Raw genomic sequence first — 25,735 nt, 5'->3', positions numbered from 1 at the left:
TGTCAGAGATATTGTAGGAAATACTTGCATTAAATGAGAAGCTGAAGAGTAATTTCATACTAAAACTAGACTTAGAGAGTTGTCAGCTGTGATAGTCTAAAGGCAAGTTTCCAGTGGTTGTATCTTCTGTCAGTTGATAAGGGAAACCTGTTCACAAACTGTAAAATGTAGGAGGAGGTGAGTGGAAGTCGGGGTGTGAAGAATGTGTGCGATCTAATGCATTTCAAAAGGAAGATCTTTGGAAGGAACATAAACAGGTTAGCAGAAATATCCTTGTGAACCCCCAGGAAACAAGAATATCAACTTCTGGGAATGTGTTTAATCTAATAGAGACAGGAAGGAGAAACTTTTCTTAGTTTTGTTCTTTTCACGTAGCTACTGACCTACATATAGATGCTTGGGCAGGAGCAGGACCAGTGGTACTTACAGAATCATAGAATCCTAGAATAGTTTGGGTTGGAAGGGACCTTAAAGATCACCTAGTCCCAACCCCCTGCCGTGGACAGGGACACCTTCCACTAGCCCAGGTTGCTCAAAGCCCCGTCCAACCTGGCCTTGAACCCTTCCAGGGAGGGGGCAGCCACAGCTTCTCTGGACAACCTGTGCCAGTGTCTCACCACCCTCACAGGAAAGAACTTCTTCCTTATATCTCATCTAAATCTACCCTCTTCCAGTTTAAAACTGTTACCCTTTGTCCTATCCCTATACTCCCTAATAAATCTTTCTTGTAGCCCCTTTAAGTACTGGGAGGCCGCTATAAGGTATCCCTGGAGCCTTCTCTTCTCTGGGCTGAACACCCCCAACTCTCTCAGCCTGTCCTCACAGGGGAGGTGCTCCAGCCCCCTGAGCATCCTTGTGGCCTCCTCTGGACCTGCTCGAGCAGGTCCATGTCCTTCTTCTGTTGGGGGCCCCAGAGCTGGACACAGCACTGCAGGTGGGGTCTCACAAGAGCTGAGCAGAGGGGGAGAATCCCCTCCCTCGACCTGCTGGCCACACTTCTCTTGATGCAGCCCAGGACACGGTTGGCTTTCTGGGCTACAAGTGCACATCACTGGCTCACGGTCAGTTCTCCATCCACTAGTAACCCCAAGTCCTTCTCTGCAGGGCTGTTCTCAATCCACTCACAACCCCTCAGCCTGTATTTGTGCTTGGGATTGCCCCGACCCATGGGCAGGACCTTGCCCTTGGCCTTGTTGAACTCCATGAGGTTTGCACGGTCCCACCTCTCCAGCCTGTCCAGGTCCCTCTGGATGGCACATCCCTTCCCTCCAGCATGTCGACCGCACCAACACAGCTCGGTGTCATCAGCAAACTTGCTGAGGGTGCACTCGATCCCACTGTCCATGTCACCAACAAAGATGTCAAACAGCACTGCTCCCAACACCGACCCCTGAGGAACGTCACTTGTCACTGCTCTCCACTTGGACATTGAGTTGTTGACCACAACTCTTTGACTGCCACCACCCAGCCAATTCCTTATTCCCTGAGTGGTTCACCCATCAAATCCATGTCTCTTCAATCTAGAGACAGGGATGTCATGTGTGACAGTCTCACATGCTTTGTACAAGTCAAGGTAGATGGGTCCGTTGCTCTTTCCTTATCCACCAATGCTGTAACCCTATTGTCACCAATCTCCTCCTTATTTTCCATGTCTGCTAGCATAGTTTACAGGAGGATCTGCTCCATGATCTTTCTGGGCACAGAGGTGAGTCTGACTGGCCTGTAGTTTCCCTTTTTTCCCTTTTTAAAAATGGGGTTTATATTTCCCCTTTTCTAGCCGGTGGGAGCGTCACCGGACTGCCACGACTTCTCAAATATGATGGATAGTGGCTTAGACACTTCAATCGCCACTTCCCTCAGGACCCACGGATGCAAATCCTCAGATCCCATGAACTTGTGCACCTTCAGGTTCCTTAGATGGTCTCGACCCTGATCTTCCCCTACAGAGGGTGGTTCTTCATTCTCCCAGTCCCTGCCTTGGCCTTCTGCGACTTGGGTGGTGTGGCTGGAGCACTTGGTGAAGACTGAGGCAAAAAAGTCATTGAATACCTCAGCCTTCTCCATATCCCGGGTAACCAGGTCTCCCATTTCCTTCCAGAGAGGGCCCACATTTTCCCTAGTCTTCCTTTTTTCACCAATGTACCTATAGAAACTTTTCTTGTTGCCCTAGACATCCCTAGCCATATTGAATTCTCTCAGGGCTTTGGCCTTCCTAACCCGAGCCCTGGCTGCTCAGACAGTTTCTCTGTATTCCTCCCAGACTACCTGTCCTTGCTTCCACCCTCTGTAGCTCCTTTTTGTGTTTGAGTTTGTCCAGGAGCTGCTTGTTCATCCCTGCAGGCCTCCTGGCATTTTTACCTGACATCCTCTTTGTCAGGATGCATCACTCATGAGCTTGGAGAGATGATCCTTGAATACTAACCAGCTTTCTTGGGCCCCTCCTCCCTTCAGGTCTTTGTTCCATGGTACTCCACCAAGAAGATCCCTGAAGAGGCCAAAGTCTGCTCTCCTGAATCTGGGGTAGCGAGCTTGTTGTGTGCCCTCCTCGCTCCCCTAAGGATCTTGAACTACATCATTTCATGGTCACTGCAGCCCCGGCTGTCCTTGAGCTGCACTCTTTGGTTTTAGTAGTTGCTATTTTCTGTAGAAAACGAAGTATATTTTCTTTTTTCTCTTCAAGAAAATCAAACTAATAATTGTAATTGTCAACACTTGGTTTTAAGTTGAAAAAAAACCCAGCAGATTTTTTTTAGTTGTGTCTTAAATGAGAGATGTGTACATGACCACGTGCAATTAATAGATTAGAATAAACTATGGTTAGGTACAATAAACCAGTTACATCTCATGTAGAATGATAAACATGGAAATGAAGACCAGAGGACTTAATGTCAGAGTTTTTATATCTGTTTTTGATCTTCTGCTGTAGAAGGGTATCTAGCCTATGTATTCTAGTAAGAAAAGGTGTCTAAAGGAGGAGAGTCTGTCTGGCACTTAGAGTTGAGCTGAATTTGGACTCTGGAAACATGAACAGACATGTTCATGTTACTGAAAAGTGATGCTGCAAAATGATATCAGGTGGAGACAGAGTCTTTTAATTACTCCAGTTTAACCAGTGAATGAATTAAAAACAGCATGCAAACTTGTTTTATTTTTTCAAGTTCTCCCAGGTACCAGACTTACAAACTCAGTCTGGCCCCTGAAAGTCGAGTCAGTTCTTCTGCATGTGTGCATTGTCAGCACTAATAAAGATTTTGCAGTGGCAGCTCTTGTTAAAAATACCATTGAAGATGCGCCAGCCAACAGAAAAACCACTGCATTTCCCTATTGCCTATAGCAGTGCCTGCAGTGCTAAAGTAGTGACTGTGAAAAAGAGGTACGTTTGTCAGAAATCTAAAGCGATAGGACTCTGGAATACATGCAAGGAACAGCTGAGTAAATAAGGTATCTTTTTTTGCAGTTACTTACCAACCATAAATGGAGTATACAACTGTACATAGCAAAATTGTGATAAGATCTGACATGTTCATGAGCAATGCTGTAAAGAGCCTGGGAAAAAGAAATGCTGTACAGAAAGGTAGCTAGCAGCAAAGTAGTGATGCTGGAGGTGTTGGCTGTGTCAGCTGAGAAAGGCAAATACAAGTGTGTGTATGAAAACTTAAAATATTGGCGTATCCCAGATCCATGGGGATCTGGTGGCACTGCAAACCATTCTGAGCCACTTCTCACAACTGGCATGGTTAAGTTCTACTTCTCTCATCCTCCCAATTTTTCTTTAGCCTTACATCTCTTTCAGTTAACTTCTTGATATCCTATTTATTAGCAGGAAATACACATACATTCATGAAAAGCTCAGAAAGTGAAGAAGCCTTAACTCTCCCCAGCATCAGGGCAAGAAACACATGGTACTCCTAGCTTGTGAGTAAATCCCAGAGCTCCCTGGAGCAACAAAACCGAGTTCCACTGGCCGATCCATTAAAGCCAAATGAAACTCTTAGAAGTGTGGGTTTTTTCTAATGCTTATTCTATGTGTATCCTGCTGCCTAACTCCTATCTCACTAATACAGATCCAAGTGGGAAACGCTTGATTCAGCCACATGCCCATTTGTTCTGTGAGCATTCTGTCCCTTAGAAAGGAAACCATTTATATCATCTAAAGAACATGTTGGTCAGTTGGAGAGGAGAAAACCCATTTGCTTTGCATGCAGGCACACAGGCATTGCAGGTAAGCAAAAGTCCTTTAGAATGTTACTGTCTGCCTGCGGGGGGTGCTGTCACCCCAGTGGAGTGGGTGGGGATTATCCTGCCGCTGCATCTTCTGCTTCATTGCACAGCCTGCCAGGTTACTTCAAAGCACATCTGGTAGCGGGTTCAGTTAAACCGCCTGCCTTGTACCCCATCCTGAGCCTCAGGCAATTCCCTGCTGACTTGAAAGACTGGTGACCTCCAGCTAATGGTCAGGAGTGATCAGAGTGGGACAGTGACCTCTTCTACCATTCCAGCTGGATCTGGAAGAAACCTGGTGGCTGTGTCCTCCTTGTTACTCGTGGTCTGGGACTGTGTCCCTTCACTGAACACTTTAGAAAGCGTAGGAATAAATACTGCAGATACTGTATTTCTTCATATGAATTCCATAGGTTAAAATCAATACCAGGTATTGTGTATACAGTGTAGCTTGAGTGACGTGTCACCTTTCATTGTCTTTTTCCCTGCTCCTTGTCTTCTACCCTTTCTACAGACTGTGCTTTATTTCTGGCAGGGCACTATTCCACTGTAGTGAGTCCCCTTAAATAGATAGGCATCGGTGTTTCAGAAGTCAGAGTACAGCATGACTACAAATTCATGGCTTCTTTCTCCCCACTGTCTAGACTTTATAGCCATTTGCAAGTATGCCAAAAATACTGTTTTGCGGTAGTGTTTACATGGGGGCTTATCAAAATATTGTTACTGGTTTAAAGGGAACTTTAATAAATTTTCTGAGTCCGAACTGACCACTGGCTGCCATAGTTCATGGGATTATCTTGTACAGACACTCTGAGCAATGCAGACAAGATCTGGAAACTGCCTGCCTTTTAAACACCCCGTTGAAAATCTTTCTTAAATTTTGAAAGAGTATCAGCTGTGGGACTACACTGGTTTACAGAGCTCAAGGAATCTCTTCCCTCTTTCCTCTTCAAGTCTATGGAATTTCATCCAAACGGACAGCAAATATCTATTACTTAACTCTAAAACAAAACCATGCCATATCAAAAAATAAATGTAATCTCAGCAAGTGCAAATGTGGAAACCACCCTAAATCATATGGCCTAGAGCTCCTCCCATGCACCTATACAGTGTACAGTTGTTTTGAAAGCGTTACTGTAGGTCACAGAAGGTCCAAAGAACATGTAATGCACTTGAGAGAACTTCAGGTCAATCTTCTGGCCCTCACTGCAAGACTTCTCATCCAAGGTGGAGTTTCTGATCACCAAGTATAGCCAATATCCTATGGAGTAAGGCACTTTCTTGAACCTGGATCCTTTTCTAAATCACCTGGGTTCATTTATTTCTAATCTTAGTTCTGTGAGTGGGGAGTTCAGTCCTATGGCCCATTTATTTAAATAAATCTACCAGAGAGTGACAGAGATTTGCAGTCAGTCATCAGTCGAGCATTCAGCTCTACAGATGTAGCTCCTCAAGTCTGTGAAGTCTTTAGATGTATAAATGCAGGCTGTAGCTGTGTTACTGCTTAATGTTTTGTTGTCACTTCTATTTATTCAAAGATGCAGTGTTGCTCTGATGAAAAACTCAAATTGCAAAGCCTCAGTTATATATCTGTGACTGGGAGCCTTTGTTTTGCCAGACAGCCTAACCTTCTGTGTTTCATACATTGCTACATTGATATCCCATTAGGAAGGGTTCAGGAATTGCAGATCTGATAGAAAATTGTGGGTGAATCAAACAGTTGACACTTTGCTGGCCCAGATGAGTTGGATCTTGCAAGTTGTTGTTTACACACACTCTTTTGTGCTGTTTTATGGTTCAAATATCATTATTATAAATTTTCTTGAATCAAGCAAGTGGGAAACATGAACTGGCACAGACTCAGGATTTTTGCTTGTTTGCAACTGAATTAATAAAGGCTTATTGTAAACAAGTTACATTGGTTATAAAACTTTGTTTCTAATAAGAAAATATGATATATACCCAGTATAAAAAACAAACACACACCTTTATGCTTGGTTAGACATCTTAATATAATGCAAGTCACCTTACAAAAAAAATCTCCATGTAGCAAAGACTTGGAATTATAATTAGCCGTTATAATCTAAAATGTATCAGGGAAAAAAATTTTTACATTATATTACTTATTAATGCCACTGTTTTTCATTTTGGTATTGACAGAGGTTTTTTCCTCACACTTCTGAATACTAGGTATTCATACGAATTATGTCTGTCTTAATATTGTTTACAAGTTTCTATTTGATCTTGGAAAACATTTAATTATGTTTAATTTAGAGAAATGAGATTTCTTTAATTACTGTCTGTAGAAGCTATTAGAAGCTCAGTTACATTTGCAAATTCATTTTTTTAAAGTGTTATCATTTTAAGATGAATAATTAAAAAAAAAATCCGTGATCTGACTATGTGGGACTTTCAGGTTCACTAAGAGTATTCTCTCTACGCCCCTCCCCCTATAAGGAAATAATGTCTAAAATGGAAAAAACAATTATGCTAAAACTGAGGATCAATACAAGTCTTTGAAATTGGGCTATCAATTGTGAATTTGAATGAATAGCAATTGTTTTATTAGGATTATCAAAATATGTATTGTTTGCCTTCATTCAACATTGAAAATATGATACAGAGATGACCTTTAAGAAGTTGAGGGAATGATAGGTACTGGGGATGCAGGTGTTTCACCTGCATAGAGCATGCCCGTGCATATATTGCTGTCACGGATTGTGTATAACCACTGCGTCTATAAGTGAGTCTCCAGGAAAGGCGGTAAAAGAGGTCCACATAGTTGGCTTCAGTTTATTAGTTTCTGGAAGACTGTGAGTGGGATTTTTTGGTATTTAATTTTTTTTTTAAAAGTGACTCCAATTTTGTGTGGCCTGTCATTGTGTGTTTCACAGAAATGAAGAACTGCTGGGCAGTAAGAGCTCCCTTTCAGAGGGCTGGCCATATACGATAGCTCTTGAAAGCGATGGGCAGACAGCTCTGCTAGCCGTCTAGCTCTGCGCGGAAAGGTTTTATGAATTATTTAATTTTTTTTTCTGTAAAATAAATGTTGTCACAACTCCAACTATATATACAGTACTGCTCGTGTAATAGCCTGCCTAATTCAGATTAATCGTAGGCTTGCAATGATAAAGGAGCTTCAGCACAGCAGTTATTCTGTCGTACAGATGCAATTAAAACCATATCAGTGCAGTATAAATAATTCTAAATTAGGTTGCTGTCCTGCCACATGGTGGCAATTTTGAGCTAGTGCACAATGAAAGCTAGCATCTTATTTTATTTGGAAGGAGTAACACCACCAAGAAAGAGTTTCTAATTTACTTGAATTGTCTGGAGCAATGTTATCACCCAAGAATATAAAGTGTGTAAACTACTGTCACTAAAATATCACTAATAATAATAAACCTTTCCTATCTTGCTATTCATCTTAGAGCCACGCAGAGCTTGAAGTTTACATCTGGTAGTCATGATACACATGCTAGTCTGATATGGGGCCAAAGAGAGAGATGTATTAGCATATTAAAATTTCATAGTGGAAAATAAATTATTTGCTTCAAATTATTTACTTTAACTGTTTTCAAGGCAGTTTTAGAAAATGCTCATACAAGTTGTTTAGTGTCAATTATATTTTCATGGTTTATTTGGGCAGCCTGTCATTTTGGGAGCAGAATCTTGTTTTAAAGAACCATCATTTTTTCTTATTGGAATGAAAAAGCTAGAAGATACCAGCCTAAAATTAAGATACGGCTTTTTACACTATTTATATCTTGCTGTTGGAGAGCTTTAGCGGGAATAAGTTTAGGAAAAATGATTACATCATATAATTGGGGAAAAAAGTAGAGGTCTAATATAAATCAAGGAGTTTTCTTTCGTCTCTGTAGTACAAATCTGTATCAAGTGAAAGGGTAATTCATTTTGATTACAAAGCAGCCACACAACTTCACCCTTAACTTTCTTATTTTAAAGAGATGTGGAAATAAAGCTACCTCTCCCTCCATGAACCCTCCAAGTGCTTAAGTTATTACTGTTTATACCTTAATGCTTCACTGTGCTTTAAATACACCTATAACTTCATGCCTGGGAAAGCTTTGAGTGTTTGAGGGTATTTGTCAGTATTCCCAGTATAGCTGGAAACAGTAACAAGGGACAAAGGCATATTAACTGCCACTGTCGGAAAGCTCTGGTTTCAATAGCTGGCTAATTTAATAAAGTCTTGTTACAGTAAAATGATTCAACTGTAAGCAGCCTGTAAAAACTGTAATAAGCACAATAAGCAATGCACTTTTTTCCCCCACTCTTTGGGGTAGTGTTTTTTCAAGCTGTCAAAGTCCACTACAAGGAATGCTGCAATGTGCTGCAAAGTTGTTTGTCAGTGCCTCGGTTTATTTTTGCAGAGAAGTATTGATTACAGAATGAGAAACATTTGGTTTAACAGCGATCAATGAGGAGCAAACAAAGGACACTCTGAAGTTTGACTCATTTTAATTTGAATGAAAATACAGTACCTGGTGCAATTTATGGTGAAATAAAAAATGGTATCTGCTCTCTGTTCTTGTAATCACATTTCTTTCCTGTCATCTGTGAGTGAAATAATTTTAGACAGACAGCGGACTGTAGTCTCCTCTGTGCTGGGTTTGGGATCAGGTTGCACAAGGAGGGTTTGGAGGGAGGATTTCTGCCTCACATGGCAGCCCCAGGCTTTGCAGGAGGGTGACAAGCAGGTAGACCCCTCTGCCTCTGGAGGTGACCACACCAAAGAGATTTCACCCTCCTTTTGTGTAAGACAGGTGAGGGTGAACCACGTCAGACACCTTAACCTGTTCTGTTTTTTTTTGCAGGACCCAAACACAAGCTCTCACAAAATATCTGTAATGTAGAGAACACTTGGTACTTCCCTTTAACCAACAGCTTGGGCCGTGGGCAGCTGGGGCTCAGGTACACTCTGCGGCACTTGAACAAATACCATTTGATCATCATGCATTATGTTGAGGGAATTAAATGTTCATTGCATTGGAAAAAATGAGTTACTTTATTAAAGTAACCAACTGGGAGACCAAGCTGCAAATTCAAGTTTCTATTTCAATTAATATTTCATAATTAATTATTGAAAAATGGAACTGTTTCACCCTCTCTCTCATCCCTTATCCCAGGCTGTTCCATGGCTCCTGCCTACAGCAGTCTTTCAAAAGTGACGTACAAGAGTGATAAAATAGTTTTTGAGAACTTTGAATATGCATATTTATTCATAACAGTATTGGGCATTGATTTGCTAGAAAAACTGATTTTAATGTGCTTCTGGTAGTTGCTATTTATTAACTTAATTCTGTCATTGTTGCTACTTTTGTGGTGGTGGTGTTGTTGTCTACTTTTATGGCCAGTTGATTCTCTTTCGCTAGTAGGATGTTGTGTTACAGACCAGACTATGATTCTATTGAATTAGGACTTTTATGCTGAGGTATCAGATGCATAGCATCAGAAAATGTATTAGAACATACATAAATACTCAGTTTAGGTTAGCAATGACTTAATGGTACTTCAAACTGTAAACAAAAAAAATTTTATTCTTTTTTCCCCCCTCATTTAAATTCATTGCAAAGTATCTGTTTGAAATCAATATTAATTACACAGAAATTGTGACCCTCTTTAGCAAATGCTTTAAAATACTTGTTAAAAAATTAATGTGAAGGTTATTAGCCTGATTTTGAGCAACATTAAGCCTGTGTTAAATATTCTCATGTAGGCTTTTTTTGACAAAATAGTGCTCCCATGTTAGCATAATCAGTAGTACCACAGTAAAACCTTCTTATGATGCACTGGGGAAACAAAGAACAAATTCAAGAATTCAGAAGAATCTTATTTCTATTTAAACAGAAGCCCTTTTTACTACTTATAAGGTAACCTTAAAGATGATATTGTATTTGTGCCCCTTTTAAGACTTTTTTGATATTTGAACTAATCAGTCCAACTATACCTAGCTGTTCTTAAGAGTTGCTTTTCATAAGACTCAAGCTAAACAGAAGAAGGAGGGACCAGTTCGTATGCAGATGGGCAGGCTCCCTTATGAATAGCAACACCCTGTACAGTGTGCATGGCGTGTGTATACTGAATCCCTTTAAGTTTTCACTTGCTATTATCTATAGTTGGAAATCTTGATGAACAGCTACATTTTTGCTTAACATATAGATAATATTATTGATCAAAGGAGTAGTATGATTTTTATCTGCCAGATAAAAAGTTAAAAATAAAGTACTCTGGTGTGGTGCGTTGACTTTGGCTGGCTGCCAGGTGCCCACCCAGCTGCTCTCTCACTCCCCCTCCTCAACAGGACAGGGGGAAAAAAATAAGATGAAAATCTCATGGGTCAAGATAAAGATGAAACAAACTCAGCTTGGGGAAGATTAATGTTATTTATTGCCAATTAAAATAGGTTTGGATAATGTAAAACAAACGCAAATTTAAAACAACAGTTTACAAAGTGCAGTTTGGGGAATTTGGTTCCCCAGCTTCCCCCGCAGAGCCATGAAGGGGGATGGGGATGTGGGTTGAAGTCAGTCCATGACAGTCCCTCTCCGCTGGACCTTCCTCCTCACAAGTTTCCCCAGCTGCAGCGTGGGCTCTCCACAGGCTGCAGTCCTCCAGGAGTCGTCCGCCATGGTCCGCTTCAGGACTTCAGGGAAACACCTGCCCCAGCACTGGATGCGCCTCCTCCCGCTCCTCCTCCCCAGGCCTGGTCATTCACTGGGCTGTTTCTCACACTTTTTTCCTCACTCCTCACCACTTCTGCAGCGTTTTGCCCTTTTGTAAATATGGGCTCAGCTGTGCCCTGCAGTGAGGCCGTGGCAGAGCCGGCTGGAACCGGCTGTGTCCGGCATGGAGCAGCCCTGGCCTCTCCTCACAGAGGAGCCCCCACAGCCTTCCTCTGCCAGCACCTGGCCACAGACACACAGTACATCTGATCCACTTACCTTAAGAAAAAGTAAGATTATTAGGGTGGCACATTATGGAGGGGCAGGGGAAAATGTTTTTAGGTGGAGGAATGAGCTGTCAACTAAGCAGTTTTAACATGGAGGGCACAAAATCATCAGCACTGAAGAGGGGAGAGAAGCAGGTCCAGCAAAAAAGGTGGGATGAGGCTAGAGGGTTTTGGAATAAGAAATCTGCCTGAGTTAGTCAAATGCTTGACTCTTGTGGAGAGAAGTGCCTGAGTATTTCTCTAAGAAGGTATTGTCATGGAGTTGGTCCTGTCATTCAAACAAGACATCTGCTGATTTTATTTGCAATGACAGGTAAAGGAGTGAAACTGCAAGTCCCTGACTTGGAAGGCTTGAGTGTCGTCCATGTCTAAATATAAAGTTGACAGAGAAATAGCCCAGAAAAGAAAAAGAGGTAAGAAGCCAGCCTTTGTGTACAAAACCTTAGGGTGCTACCTGTTCACTGTGCGTGCTAGGCGTCAAACTCTGGCCAGAGTGTAGGTCTTGTTGTGTGGCTCCTGGCCCCGCAGCACCATCCACCACCATCTGTCTCCCATGGCTGCCACCTGCCACATCCGCTTTCATGTTTTGTCACTTCTGTGTTTTTTCTGCTGGCTGTCGCAGTGTCAGGCGTCACTCAAGAGAGGAGACATTTGCAGTTTGGTAGAACGTGAAGGAACCAGGTGCTGACGTTTGTGACACATCCCAAGGGAATTAAAGGAGACAAATGGTTGAGGACCCTTAGGAGACACTTGTCACATGCCTGCACTGGGTCATTCCTTAGACCAAAAGCACGGCTATTAACCAGTAACTCTGAAAACAAGCATTGTCTTTTGGTCTCTTCATGGAGTGCTGAGGAGCGATTTGAATTTTTCTGTCAAGTACATGTGCTATTTTCAGTCTAGCCATAAATAGTTTTCATGCGTTTTGTTTTGATCATGAGTATCTCAAATTGGATTTCTTCCTTAACTTTGAGAAGACAAGTTAATGTGTGGTACATGTCCCTGACTGGATGAGGAATGAAACATTTTGACACGAACATTTCTACAGCTACACAAAAAGGAACTCGAAGTGCAAACGCTGGCTCACGAGCATAACGAGCAGCTAGTGAAACTGGATTGCTGAAATGTTCATGAAAAAATAATTGCAAACAGTATTTGTTCAAGTGTTAAAATATTCCAGTACTTGCATGAAAGTATTGGTGGAGTTTGCTAACCCTGTCTTTCACTCTACTTTGTTCACATAAAATTTTTGCATATTTGGAAAGTTATCAGAAATTTGGCAGGGTGATGTGATGAAAGTCAGGCTATCTGGAGAGACTGAAAAAGGGAAGCAAGAGTGAAGTAAGGGTTACACTTCTAAGAGGAGAAGGTTATAGCTGTGCTGTAGAAGGCAAGAAAAGGAAGCAGTGAAAAATAGTTTGAGCAGAGCTTATGGGGAGAGGAAACTGCAATTAAAGAGGAATTGACAAATGGGAACACATATAACTTGATTGGAAGATGGCAGTGATTTTCCTGGTGTTAAAACATACTGATGCATTTCACATGATACTTTCTTCTTTTATTTAACCTTTTCTTCACGTGACATGCTAATTGTATCCCTTTCCAGTAAGCTTATATTCACTATAAAACCTTGAACTATCTCTGGCTAGTTCATTTCCTTTCACACACCTTTATTTTGCACAGGAATAAAGTGGGGTTAGCACAGAGGAGCTTGTAAAGGGGGTTATGACAATGCAAAATTGCTGGAGAATTCAGGGATATGTTATGGGCTTCCACGAGACAAAAAAGAAATCTGTTTAATCCTGGCCTTTCTGTATATTAGGCTCACTTCTCTCTATTGGGGTTTTTCTGGGTTTGAATAAAAATGTAGTTCTCTTTTCTTGTAGATAAGATCACTACTGCTGGGAGCTACTTTCTGTGTGTAGTATACATGAGTCTTTTGTGTCCTGGAGACTGAAAACTTTCCAAGTGTGGGTGGTCTCTTACTCCTTTTTTCCCTCCACCTCTACAGTATTTAATGTCTGTGATCTGGCTGAAAGCAGATCTGCTTTCTCCCTGCAAGAAATGGCAGAAGTGCCTCAAGGTTGCCAATAAATTCTTGTGAAAAAGCACAAAAATGAAGGCTGATAGTGTTGCTGCTGTACAGCTATTCTGTGGGCAGTCTTCTCCCCCCATTCACACAAGAAAGTTTTGGTAGCTGGGAAGAGAACCCAGAATTTCAAGGCCATAGGTTAATGCTTTTGTTTCTGGTCTTGTAACCTTGTGACTTGTTCATTGTTCATCCCTTACTCTGAAAAGAGCATATGTTTTGTACAGCAACAGTATGTGGTCATATAACTAATACTGTGCCGTAATGCTTGCCCATGAGGTGGTTGAATTGGAACTGGACATTTAATGCATTCCAGAAGTTCCTAGTGTGTAGACGTTTCATTCCTGTAACATTGTTCTTGTAATGTGAATTTCTTGTTGGTTCATAGGTACTTTTCTTAAGATAATTCCTAGGTCCATCCTTCTTAAAAAAAAAGAACCAAAACCCATATGGGTGTGCTGATCTTTTTGTGTAGGATGATAATACAGACTTCACATGAATAGAAGGAGTAAATGGTAACAACAACATTCTCTGACCTATCAGTGAGAGGTAAATGAAACCTAGAAATAACTTACACATCTCTTTGACCTGTAGGGGAAAGTTTGGATTTGTGAATCCCTACTGTATATTCAATGCTGTACTAGAAAATGTGCGTTTGTGATTAGCAGCAGCACAGCCATGCACGTAGATAAGCACACTCATTCTGCAGGATAGTCAGAGGAGCTCTATGCAACCTGCAAAACATCCTGGAATTGAGATGAAGAAGAGGATACTCATCTGCTTTGTGAAGTGTCACGTTTTGTCTCTTCCCCCCCATGGAGATCTGGCTTTGTACTTAATGTGGAAAGGTTTATGTGAGGACTGGAAGATGGTCAGCGTAGCAGACATGCAGAGGTAGTTGCTGTATCAGAGTAAGATCACTGTGGCAGTAATGACACTGAATGAGTGTTAAAGGCATGGCTGAATTTCTGGACTTCAGTCCATTATCACAGTTAAGCTGTTAATGCACCAGGTGGCTCAGGCACAGCCTGTTGCTTTGAGTCAACTTGGGCACTCAGGGTTTCATAGCAGCACCTGATTTTCCTCCAAGGTGGCTTATCAGTTACTGTAGGGACAGTCACATATTTGGTTTTAAGCCAAAATTCTGTAGACACCAGTATCTTCTGAAAGCTTGTCTTAAGCCCTGGGTGGTAACTATGTATTTCTTTTATGTCATTTTCTTTGTTACTCTCTGACACTCTGGAAGCTCTAGATGTCTCATTAGCAGCAGTGAAATGCTTCTATAAGAGAAGATGCTAACAGTATTCAGCAAGGCACTCTGGAACAGTATAATTTTGAAGCTAGTGTTGATGGGATCTAAGCTGGAGAAGTACTCGCTGCTTTGAATGTTCTTCCCGTATCATTAGCCTGAGTTATCCTTCATGAGCCGTACTCTGGATGGCTGCTGTATATTTTCTGCCTGGTGCTGAGCACTCTCTGCTCTTAGTTTGGCAGAAACCAAGGATTCCTCAGCACCTGGCAGAATGTGGTTACGTAACAGTAAGAACAATAATTAAATAATTTAGTTAAAACAGTGTATTTATTTTACAGTAATTTGTTTCTTGTTTTGCAGTTTTCCACTTTCCAGATATTACATATGACCAACTAGACAGAAGCCCTCTGTTTTCTGAATAATTCCCCCCGTTTTTTCACAAATGTATAGATATTTCATTTAATCCTTTGCAGCCTCCCTTTGTGGCATCTGCTTATTTATCACTGTCTTTAAGACACTTGGTAATGTTAATATTTTTGGTCCCTTGGTTACTGCTATTGTAAATTATTATCCAGTAAGATTTATAGCAGTGAGACTTGTACAAATAATGTCTCTCCCATTTAACGGCTTAACGCTAAGATACCTTTGTTATTTTCTAATGAAACTGTATGTATAATTTCTAGATAAATTTTTGCAGGTATGTCATGAAAATTTAGGTCAGCAATGGAACTACGTCAGACTGTCTGACAGGCTACAAATCGCACTGCACCATGGGCACAAAGATTTTTCAAAGCGTACAGGGGGTGCACTGTAGCTTTACAGTGACTTAACCTTTCCTTAGACAACTGACATCGGAACCCCTTTGCTGAGGGAGTATAATGTAGTACCACGTAAATTGCTTGGGTTTTTTTATTGATTTATTACCTCATTTAAATGCACAAGGGAAAATTTCATTTCATTTCATTTCCATTTAACAGGGTCACATGGAAAAGGCTGTGTATACTTTTTTTAATTCCAATACCATTTTTTATAACTTTTCAGTTCCTTCTCCTGCTCCTCCTAAATAGTGTTTAGCTACTTTTAAAATAGAGTTTTGAAATAATTCAGTAACCTCTTATATGATGTTCTTCCTTTAAAAAAAAAAAAAAAAAAAATTAGGCCACGACATGTAGATTTATCCAGGTGGCGCAGTATGTTTTGGGTTGGGTTTTTTGGCCCTATGTTTTAAGAATTAGCAACAACCATAAGCTATTTGCCTTTGAGAACTATTAGTAAAATTAATTACATTTTTGTTGCTTTCATATTTGTTTGATTGATACTCAGTTTTTAAAAACATATTCTTTGCAATAGTGTTTCAGTAAATAGATTCAAATAGACTCTGTCCTAGTGATAGGGATCCTCCTGTCAGCCAAAACAAGAAAACCAGTGGCTGCAGAATCAGCTCCTTCTCTGCTCATGAGATTGAAACATTAAGGGATGGGTGACAAGTTGTCCTCTTGACTTGTTTCATGTTTCCTGTGTCTGCATTCAAGCAAGATAGATCACAGGTCTCAAATACAATGTTTTACAGTTATTTTGAGCGGAGTTGAAGGAAAAGAGTTTTGAAGGAGAGGGTGGGTGTTTGTTTTTAAATATGCTGACTTCAGTGAGTCTGGGCCGAGTAAGAGTAGCTCAATGTGATGGGGATATTCCGAAGGGCTTTCCACCTCTAGTTTGATATTCTGTGTAACATTGCGATACAGAAAATGATGGCACTGGATAGTTAGGGTAATTATTTTGATTGTTTGATGATTTTTCCCAAATTAAATCTTAAGTTTTTGCTACAAGTATGTTTTATATGTACAATTAATAACTTTCTATGGTCTTTCAGCGTGAGAAGCTGATACATGAGTTGGAGGAAGAAAGACATTTAAGACTTGAGAGTGAAAAAAGATTACGGGAGGTGACACTGGAGTCAGAGCGTAGCAGAGCTCAGATGCGTGGGCTGCAAGAACAGTTTTCCAGGTATGTTGCGTAAATAAACTTCAAAATACGGGAAAAACATACTTTGGTGCAAACCTGTTGATAACTTGAATAGATGGAATCTAAGGCAAAAGCTGCTCTCCTGCTGAAATTCTCCACACATAAGGGGCTTTTGGCTAAATGATTGTTAGCATACTGTAAAACTGATAAAGGTCATGCCATCATTCTATGGAATGGTGAAAATTTTCATTTCTAGAGATTTGCATGTGTTAGAATTCCCAGTAATTTTCTAAGTATAGGTCTTCACTTCTCAAAAAGTGTATGTCATTGATAAATCAATATTTGTTTGTTTGTTTCTGTTAACCAACAAGAATGTGTTTGATCAATCTGAATAAAGGAAAAAAAAATTGATGCCTTTTACTATCTGGGTAATCATCCCACTTGGACATGCTTTGAATCTCTTCCTGCATTGACTGGACCAGAGCTTTGTGCTAGAACAGAGCTCCACTTACAAGGGAACCATTTTAGAACTGGGATTTAAGACAAATTATTCATCTATATGACGACGGTAGGGATTTGAGTTATTTGTTGTTTTCATGATGCATGATGAGATTTTGTACATCAAAGAGAATTTTTTATTGTTTTTGTCACATGAACAGAAACAAAACAATCAAAAGCAAATCAAAAAAGACAATGGAATTTTATGTTGTATATTTTTTATCAAGACTGAATAGTAACTCATTCCCTCAGGCCCCTGAATCATTGAAAAGTTCAAGTTCAGTTTAATATGGTGAAAACAAGCTGGGGGTGCATTTTCTTTCAGTATTTTTGTTTGGGTTTTTAGGATTTTCTGTGTTGGGCATTTTTTGTGGGTTTTTTTCCTCAGTGTCTGCCATGCTGCTCCTCTGATCTGAAATTGGGTTTCTAGGCAACGCTGCAAAAGCCGTTAATAGTAATAATAAAATTTGTTCTGATCTGTTATTTTGGTTTTGGAAAATCTCCATTAATGTTTTTCAGATTTTAAAAAACTTTCAAAGTGTTCAGATAAGTTTGAAATTCTTTTGCTAAAAATGCTAAGGATATTTCTTTCTTAGTTTTCTGTTGTTCTTTTTCTATGACCTTTGGTTTCAATTTTTACTTATTCTGATGAGACTTCCTGAGTAATATATATGGAATAAATCTACCCTATGAGTATTCTTATTTAGAATATTTTGCTCTATTACATATTAATCTTTGTTTATGGAAGCATTTCCTGAGGTCCTGATTTTAGAACAGTATTACTGTTACAATAACTAGAAGCCTTTGAAATAAACTTTGAAGATAATGGAGCCATGTTTAAGAAAAGAAGGGGTGAGGGGAAGCCAGTCTCCAGAGTAATGCACCCAGTAACTTGGTAAAATTTTAACTGTTGCATGTTCAGATCTTTTCAGGATAACCCTTCATTATTCCTGTGAAAGTGCAGTAGTCTGATTCACTTCTACACTGTTTCTGAAAAGAATAACTGTTTTATTAGTTAGGCTCCCTGAAGTCCACTATCTTCAAATTAATGCATTCTTTTTCTTCCATTACTATTTGCAGTCAAGCTTGCTCTGATCTATCAAGAAGCAGAGAGATGCAAGTTCTTTGGATTGAAGTTGTTTGTCTCTATTTTTGAACCTCTGATTTAGATAAAGGTGAATGCCATCTAAATCAGTATTATGTTCTTTTTAAGGCTGTCTGCACGTTAGCTATACTGTTTGAAGGCAAACTTAAATATCACTTTTCATTAATGGCGCCTTGGTTGGCCCTGTTACTGCCAATGATGAAAACTGCCATTGGCTTCATTGGGCTATAATTTTATTTTAGAGTAGACCAGATGCTAGGAAGAGAATGCATCACTTAAATACTTCATTTGCTTTTAAAACATTATGTTTGTTATGATGAATATTAGAGGTTATTTTTTCTTATGTTTAGTAGAATATTAAGGTATTTGCTTACACAAACAGACTTTCTCCCTAAATGAGTGTATTTTTTTCTTACCCTGCTTGAACAAATAATGAAACTGGCAACTGGATAATCTTGTGCTGCTTAGACATTCTGTACTGTTTGAAGGCTTTGAGACTTTTTTCTCAATTTCAGACAGTTAGTTGGGCCGAGACAGGTGATGATGGGAGCAGATGTTAAAATCAGGCAAATTGGAGATACTTTGGACGAAAATGGCTAGAACATTTGGGCCCAAATGTTCTGGCTTTAAGATGCAGATAGACTGAAGTAAGAACATATATTGTAGCATAATTCATTTAAATCTGTGTAATTCCTGAACCGAATGGATTTACGTAGACATTCCTACATATACATGCAGTGCAGTAGGTTAAACTGTGATTTGGAGGATGTTTCTTTGCATCTCAAAATATTTTCTCTGCATCTTTGAAAGAATGAAACGTGATAGTTTGTGGAAAGCTGTAAGCTGACCTTTGTAATCAGGGGAGGAAAGCTGCCTATTCCTATCTGAAATTGTATGAAAACTTTAATCTGTCATATAAGCATATAAGCATATAGTTTGAGATTGAGGAGTTCAGAAGGCAAGGAATTTTTTTATTGACTGACGTTTCTGTTCTTACCAAGTAAGCAATATTCCAGGCTAGGAGTCTGAAATAAATCGAAGTTCTCTTTCTTAACATCTGTATAAATCTGCCAGAGCCTTAAAATGACACAGTGGTTAGCTTGATAAATATATGACAGTTGCTGTAGAAGGAGACAGAGCTTTTAAAACCGAATTTCTTTTCCAGAATTGTACTGTGGTGTATCCATGTAGTTTTTAATTTGTTTCCTAATTTTATTGGAGGTGAATATATATGGAAAGATCCTGGAGGAAAACCATTTAATGCTAAAGCTAGAATTTTACACTGTAGTTGGATGCAGTTATTTTTGCATTGCCTTAGTATAATCTCACCTTGAGGTGAAATCCTTGATGTTTTCTATCTCAAAACCATTGAGATCTGTTGCTTTGCTGCAGCTGTTCTGTTAAATTCTCTAAGGCCCTTTTGGGCATAACAACGTATAGGTGAATGTTGCTCAAATGCACGGAGACTAACCCTATAAATACCTGTCAGCCCAATTTCTTCCAAGACAGTGTCCTACAGTCTGACTTTCCCAATTTGGTTGCTGGCAACTGTCATGTATATACAGGCAGGTCACCATTTAGGTTAGCATCATGCCTGCTGCCTCTTTATCCAGCTTTGGAAGAAATGAGGTTAATTCTTTTTTGTTTGTTTTCTGTTTGTTCGTTTTGAGGTGGTTTTTTTATTGCTTACAGTTTAACGTTAGTTCCTCCTTGAACTTCTTATAACTTGGACATTAGAGAAGAAAATACACTGTGTCTCATGTACCTCCTTGTTCTTGGTTTCAGCTGTGCTTTTCCTACTTTCAGCATCTTCCTGCAACAGTAGGAACAGAAATGCGACAACGCAGGCCAAAGCAGTAGGTGTGATTTATAGTATCACTCTAAAAAGCACAGTAATACACACAATATAAATTGATTGCATTCTCTGCTGTACATCAGTAAGCAATAGAAATTGTTGTCAGTTGAGTGCGTACAGTACATGTGACTCCAAACTGGGATTAAATGTTAAAGCAGTAAAAGAGGTAGCTTTACTTAAGTTATTTTCATTACTATTTTGGTCTAAACGAAACAAGTTCAATAAACACACTATTGTAAAGTATATCTGTAAACAGTAATTGAAGAGGCTAGTATCAAATCTTAAAATCCCCTTTGGGTAAATTTCAAAAATCCTTTCAGTTAAGATGATGTTGTTTATAGGTATCAATGTCTGTGACTGGAAAATTGCCTCAGGCTTTTAAGAATGGATGTTATTGGAAAAGTAGGAAATGGTCCTCGTTTGATCTGCCAGGGTCCTGTGAATAGGATGAGTGCAATTCTCATTAGATTGTATTTCAGTGTTCCCCTCACATTAATATTGACCGTAGGGTTAAGCCTGTCACTTCTGACAAGGGGAAAAATGACTACTGCAAATCTGATAACACTTCGCATAAAAGGACTATGTGGCTGTTGGTTTAAGCACATCCTACGTGGTTTTCTCCAATTATTGTTAATTGCCCTTGCTCTGTTCTGCCTTGTCAGCAGCTGAGTGGAAATGATATCTGTTTTCCTAGCAGCTATGATAAAGAGATTTTTTGCATTGCATCAGCATGTTGATGTTGCCTCATCACACATTGTCATTTCTAACACTATCACATCTGCTTGATCTAGAGGTCACCACCTGCTTGCACTTTGGTGGCCTTACTGCCATGACTGGTAATCCACATACAATAGAGACCGTGCCCGAAAAGTATAAACCAGTAAGATGCCTCTGTAGCCCCTGTGGTCAGTCAGTTTGTCTAATGCCCACTGAATGCCAATTTAAACCATTAATAACATTTTAATCTAGTTTCTGAGGAGATTAAAATGCTCTCCTGGCAGCCGTTGATGATATTCCTTTGCTTTTGTCATAGCAGGGATGAATAAAATACTATGTGGGAATCACTCCTTGTCTCAGAAGAAGATTACAGGAGGAGCTGTCTACAGTTTTCCTCTTCTCTTTTGTGTGGTTCTGCAGTAATCTCTTATCGTCCTCCCTGAGTGGCCTGTATGTGGGGTTATGGGGGGAGGCAGATTGTCACAAGGGTAGTGTTTATATCTCTGACCTTGTCGTCCTGCCCTGTGTTTTTAGATACCACCAGATTTTATTAGATGTGGCTGTGTGAAATGTTACAAAGAGAACTAGTGAATAAGTATGAAACACAACTTGAAAGTGCTCCGTGTCTGGTGTGTATGTCACTTGTACACGTGCTGTCTGCCTTGTTGCTGACTATAAGATGCCCATCTTCAAACATGTTGTGGTGGGTTGACCTTGGCTGCCTGCCAGGTGCTCACCCAGCCGCTCTCTCACTCCACCTCCTTGACAGGACAGGGGAAGAAAATATGAAGAAAAGAATCCTCATGGGTCAAGATAAGACAGGGAAATTGCTCACCAGTTACCATCAAGAGGAAAGCAGACTCGGGGAAGATGGATTTAATTTATTGCCAATTAAAAATAGTGTAGGATAGTGAGAAACAAAGACAAAATTAATAATATCTTCTCCCACCCCTCCCTTCTTCCCAGGCTTAACTTCATTCCTTCATTCCCAACTCTTCTGTCTCCTCCCCAGAGCAACATAGTGGGCGGCAGGCTAGGAGGGGAGCTGCTGCAATCAGTTCAAAACACTTTGTCTCTGCTCCTTCCTCCTCACACTCTTCCCCTGCTCCAGCATTGGGGGCCCTCTCACTGGGGTCTTAGATTGCCGAGGGGGCCTCTCCTGGGTGTGCTCTAGGGGAGGTGGGGCTGCCGTCTGCTTCACAGGCACCAGTTCTGGAGCTGCTGCTCTCGGTGCGCTGGGCAGACTCCTTTCACTGGAGGACGGCTTAGTTCTGGGCTAGACTTGCTGAGCCTGAAGACGTGGTGTGAATGCTGTTTTACTAGGGCTTTGACCTAATGCTTATGATATCGATCTTGTCTTTTGATTAGAATTGACAGAGTAAAAGGATGAAGTTTCTCTTAGTTTAACACTGATGGGGTGAGTATATTAGTATTTTTATTTATGTGCATGTACGACACTTAGGTACATATTTCATCTGTAACCGTTGCTCAGAAGTGTCAAGCACTATTTTAAGTAAGATCAAGGAGCTCTTGTGTGAATAGTTTTCATCTTGCACTAAATAAAGGAATGGTTTTACTAAACCCATGAAATTAAGCCCAAAGAGAAGGTTGCCCCAAGTTGTATATGGAGTTTGACCCCACTCAGTTCACAGGCTACTTTGAACTAAATATACAGGTTTCCTTTTGTTTGACCAACAAGATGCAAGGAAGGAATTTTATAGTTTTTTACACCAGGCTTCATTTTTTTGACTGGTCTGTGTATGAATACGGTGGTTTTGAAAGTACATACACATGAGAACTATCTTCAATGAATGTGTTACCTCAGTTTTCTTCAAAAAATACAATTCATTCTCATTCTCATGTTACAAACCATCAGGTTGAAATACATATTTTCATTCAGACATTGAGAAAGAACAAAAGCAGTGAGGTCAGAGTGACTGCAGAGAACGGAAGAACCAGTGTAAACTCAAAACACAGAAGTCATGCAAGGACCAGAAGTTATAGCAGACAATATTGCATGACGTGTATTGACTTATGTAACACTTTTAGAGAGCAGTGGATTGCTTTGCTTCAGGCATTATTAAAGATGCACGTAGAGGTACATGCAGTTCCTGATCTTTTGTGGACTCTTCAGGCGCTGAAGCTACATTAAGAGGCAGCCCTATTTCAGTACCCTGATGCACTAGTAAATCATGTGGTGGTGTTTCATGGCAGCTCTTATTTGCTGAAAGCTTCTTTCAAGGAGTCCAGGGAAATAGGTAATTTTTGTCTTCCACAGACAAAAACATGTCTATCTGTGTGCTCAAAAAATCCTGGGTTTGGTTTGTATTTATTTATATGCTGACAGTGTGCGTCATCCTTGTATTTCTGGAAGGTTGCATCTATTGCCTTTTACTGATTTATCAGAGCATGAAATAATACTCTGCTTCCTCTGTTCTAGCTAGCACTACAATTTACTAGGATATAGTGGTTTTTTTCCTTTGCATAATGTAATAGATTAGCACCAAAGTAGTACTAGGTTACGGTTTAAACCTTTGGTTTACCCTGTTTTTTCAAACATACAAGACAGAGCCTAACATAAAAACAATATATCAACAGTTCCACTACAACCTAACAGTAGGTTACCAATGCCCATATACAGGTCCACACATAGCATATAATCCCCTCCATGCGTTGATTTTTGTAATAGAAGGGTGGTTTGAATATTCCCTGCACTCCCATACCATGGTCCTGACCAAGCAGAACCTATCTATATTAGGTAGTGTGTGGTATGTATCCATCATCTCTCTTGTTACATGGCTGTTTCATTCCCAAGATGAGAGATCCCCACTAATGTTGAAGGAAGTTCTGGAAGCATGTACCAAATAATATTGTACTTGAGAGTAAGAGCAGGGATTCCTGTGCAGATGTAGTGGTTGGGTTTACAGACCCTTTTATGTTGGAGGACAGTGAAAACCTCATTTTGGTGAGATTGCAGACTCCCTTGCTACTGCTGTTTAAAGAGATTGAAGTTTGTGTTTGATGTTTATGTACTGTGAAATCCTGTACTTGTTGAAGTTCACAGCTCTGTGCATTTTATTTTGCACAATAATAGGTATATTTTTGCAGGTATTTCTAGCTACAGATAATTCTCCATTGTAAAACATGCCTAGATTTATGAAAGGACAGTGCTGATATAGGAGCTATGTTCTATTACTGAGTAATGTTGTTGCCTAAGAGCTGTGCAGTCATGTATGGTAAGACATTTCCAAGGTAGGCAGGACCTGTGGTTGTCAGGTGGACTTCTATTTCTTGTTGCTGGTTTGCTGTTCTTACAGATGTATTTTAAAAATTGCATTGGAACATGCAAAGATAAAATACTGACTGTTACTTTCCCATGGAACTTGCCATAGTTTGGTTTCTTTTGAAATCAGGAGAGTCACAGCTGTGTCACATGCTATTCTGTAATTCCTTGACGCCATATAAGGTAAAGAGACTATTGAAAACCAACACATTCCTTCACATATTTAATAAAAAGATTCCTTTGCTAGACATGATAGATACCTTAATTCCAAGGACCAGCAGAAGGATCAGCAGAGCTGCCAGAAAAAGATCTGCAAAGATCAACAGAAAGTAATTTGTTTTCCTTTATTTTTTCCCTTAAGTCAAGCTGTTTGATATTAATTAGCTGTGGTCTGAAAGAACATATTTTTAGATGTTTTATTTTAACATTATGTTTTTAATTCTGAGCCATTTTTTGGGAAAAAACCTGCCCTGATTACACTGGAAGATTGTCACAACTTTTTCTTCATAGCTTGCCATGATTTCCCCCTTATATGAAAGACCAAACTGCTTCATACTTAGGTCACCTTTTTATTTGGAGGTCTGATATGTATATATTTATATGCAACTAAGGCATTTTTAAAAATATTATAGAAGGATGAAAAGTTGTTTTAAGCAGAAAATCATGTGGAAGGTAGGAGGATAGAAGGGCATATAATAGATGAGAAAGCAGGAATGCTTAACAGCTGTTCTGTCTCAGTCTTCCCTAAAGGAAAATAATAGCATACATATACCAATAAAGACTGACAAGGAAGATCTGAGATCACAAGATAGAATGTGAAAGGTAACCAGTTAAAGAATTAAGCAGATTCAGCCAGGTTTTCTTCATCATTCTCACAGGCACTAACTGTAGTCAACCAACCACTGACAATTATATGTGTAGGCAGGTGAAGAATGAGTGAAGTCCCAAAGGAGTGCTATTTACTTATATATAACTAAGACATTGTGCACGGAAGATTAGACCGATTTGTTGTTAATAAAATTTAGATACAGTTCCACGATAGTCTTCATGAAGAAGACTAAACAATTATGGTCCCAGTGCTCAGTTCAGTTGCCTGTGCTTTAATAAGTAGCTCCTGAGAAACTCTTCCAGGAAGAGTTTTTTTGTTAAATTTAATATACTCAGAGAAGAACTGCTGTGATTAACAATGCTCTACTGTGTCTCTCTTGAAGTGCTTTTGGGGTTAGAACATGGCTAGAATCAGATGCTACATCCTTAGTGGCAGCTGCAGATGATCTGTTTTGGGAAAACTTTTTCCTGATGGAAAAATACTGCGATATTACCATGTCCTGAGATGTGAAGTTAATCCCTTACTTGACCCATTAGGAACTCCTTCCAACCAAATGTATTAGAATAATTTTACAATGTTTTGCAGAAAATATGATAATAAGCAATATATGTAATGGTGACAACTTCAGTCTAGATTGCAATCATAAAACTGTAAATCACTTTTGTATATGTGTTGAAAGTTCATGTGTACTTCAAAAATATTAGAATGCAAGATCACCTTGGCTTATAAGACCACCTAATTTTGCCAATTCTATATACCTCTCTCCTCATTAATGGACTTTCCAATGTTGACATACTTTGAAGAAGCATATAGTAATGGCTCTGCATAAACTTAAAATCCTTGTTTCAAAAAAAGGCCTTTCATATAACTAAGTGCTTTTAAAAATATCAGTAATTCTTCTGCCATGTTTCCTACCAAAACAAATAAGAGAGAGTTTTCTTTTTAATTTTG

The 25,735-nt window shown here is 39.7% G+C and overlaps 1 protein-coding gene across 1 annotated transcript in view; it reads left to right on the top strand.

The window, feature by feature from the left end:
- The window catches only part of NCKAP5 (NCK associated protein 5), a 379,508-nt gene that overhangs the window by 162,453 nt on the left and 191,320 nt on the right, over positions 1 to 25,735 (top strand). Inside the window, exon 4 of the mRNA XM_074873715.1 lies at positions 16,406 to 16,539. Coding sequence (XP_074729816.1) covers positions 16,406 to 16,539 — 134 coding nt within the window. The remainder of the gene's footprint in view (positions 1 to 16,405; positions 16,540 to 25,735) is intronic.

This window comes from Strix uralensis, chromosome 6 (genome assembly GCF_047716275.1).
Source record: "Strix uralensis isolate ZFMK-TIS-50842 chromosome 6, bStrUra1, whole genome shotgun sequence".
NCBI lineage: Eukaryota > Metazoa > Chordata > Aves > Strigiformes > Strigidae > Strix > Strix uralensis.
This window is presented reverse-complemented; position numbering and strand designations above follow the sequence as displayed.